The following is a 1,566-nucleotide window of genomic DNA, read 5'->3' on the forward strand; positions in this document are numbered from 1 at the left end:
TTTGTGTGTGTATGTGTTAACATCAAATCAGATCTGACAGGTAGAGGAAGAGATTGTCCCTCCTTCTCTAGCAGAGCATCTGGTGGATTCAAACTGTGTGATTGCAGGGCAGCTTCTTGCCACTAGGCCACCAGAGCTTGCCTTATTATACATTTTTAAAGATTTATTTAAAATAAAAAATCCACAACACCAAAACCCACAAACCTGTCTGAACAGTTCCCATCTCTTGAACAGCTGGCTGGGATAAAATTTGCCGCAATTTATCTTGGTGGGAAAGCAGTGCACGCCCAGCTTTCAGTATGTACAGCTTCAGCTGTTGGCATCGCAGAAGGTCTAAGTCCACTTGTCCTACAAGAGGAAGAGTACTGTTTATGCTGTTGTTTGACCTGGGAAAGTTATTCTTGATTTACAGCATCATTTTTACTGTATTTAAAATATAAATGTGAAGAAAGGTTGGAATAATAAACTCTACTTACATCTGAAAAAAACCACTCTCCGGATTGTTTGTTTGTTGTTATTATGTGCCACTGAGTCGCCTGAGACTCATAGCGACCCTATGTACAAGAGCCCTAAACGCCATCTCAAATGCACTCATTCCCAGCATCCCAATCACAGAATCAATCCATCTCATCGATGGTCATCCTCTCCTGCGCTGCCCCTCCACTCTGACAAACATGACGTCCCTCTCCAAGGACCAGTCCCTCCTTGCAACATGCCCAAAGTATGTCAGACGAAGCTTCAGAATCCTTGACTCCAAGGAGCATCCCGGCTTCACCCTCTCCAGGACAAACCTGTTTGTTCTAGCAGTCCATGGTATATTCAACACTCTTCTCCAGCATCACAGCCCAAAGGCACCAATTCTCTTTCTATCATCCTTATTCACTGTCCAACTCTTCCGATGCATAGCACGTAATTGCGAAGACTATAGCCTGGATCAGGCGCAGCTTAGTCTCCAGCCTGACGTCATTGCTCTTCAGTACTCTTGAAAGGTCCCTCGCAGCTGATTTTCCCAATGCAATTCATCTCTTGATTTCCTGGCTGCTGTTACCAAGAGTGTTGACTGTGGAACCAAGTAACTAAAACTGTTAACTATCTCAATCTCTTCACCATCCATACTGATGCTGCCAATTGACCCAGTAGTGAGAACCTTTGTTTTCTTGATGTTGAGCTTCAATCCATATTGAAGACTGCAGTCCTTGACCTTCTGCAGCAAGAGCTTCCGGGCCTCCTCAGTTTCAGCAAGCAGGGTTGTGTCATCTGTATAACGCAGGTTGTTGATGAGTCTTCCACCAATCCTGATGCCACATTCCTCCTTGTACAGCCCAGATCTCGGATGATCTGTTCTGCATACAGATTGAAAAGGTATGGAGACAGAATACATCCCTGATGGACCCCTTTCTCTAAGTAAATAGCAATTAAAGGACCTCTGGATTCCTGCATTGGATCATTTTTTTTTTATTATTAAATTTTGTTAGTTTTAATGAACATTTACAGGGATTTTGGGTTTTCATTCCTTCATTGCTGCACCATTCTCTCTACTCTCCTCCCCAGTTTGTTCTTCTTCCC

General features: G+C 43.6%; 1 protein-coding gene across 1 annotated transcript in view; it reads right to left on the reverse strand.

Moving 5' to 3' along the window:
* The window catches only part of HERC2 (HECT and RLD domain containing E3 ubiquitin protein ligase 2), a 439,756-nt gene that overhangs the window by 231,198 nt on the left and 206,992 nt on the right, over positions 1–1,566 (reverse strand). Inside the window, exon 43 of the mRNA XM_006898588.1 lies at positions 205–348. Within this exon, the coding sequence (XP_006898650.1) occupies positions 205–348 (144 nt within the window). The remainder of the gene's footprint in view (positions 1–204; positions 349–1,566) is intronic.

The sequence above is a fragment of the Elephantulus edwardii genome, unplaced genomic scaffold (assembly GCF_000299155.1).
Source record: "Elephantulus edwardii isolate Elephantulus edwardi_28Jun2011 unplaced genomic scaffold, EleEdw1.0 scaffold00234, whole genome shotgun sequence".
In the NCBI taxonomy this organism is placed as follows: Eukaryota; Metazoa; Chordata; class Mammalia; order Macroscelidea; family Macroscelididae; genus Elephantulus; species Elephantulus edwardii.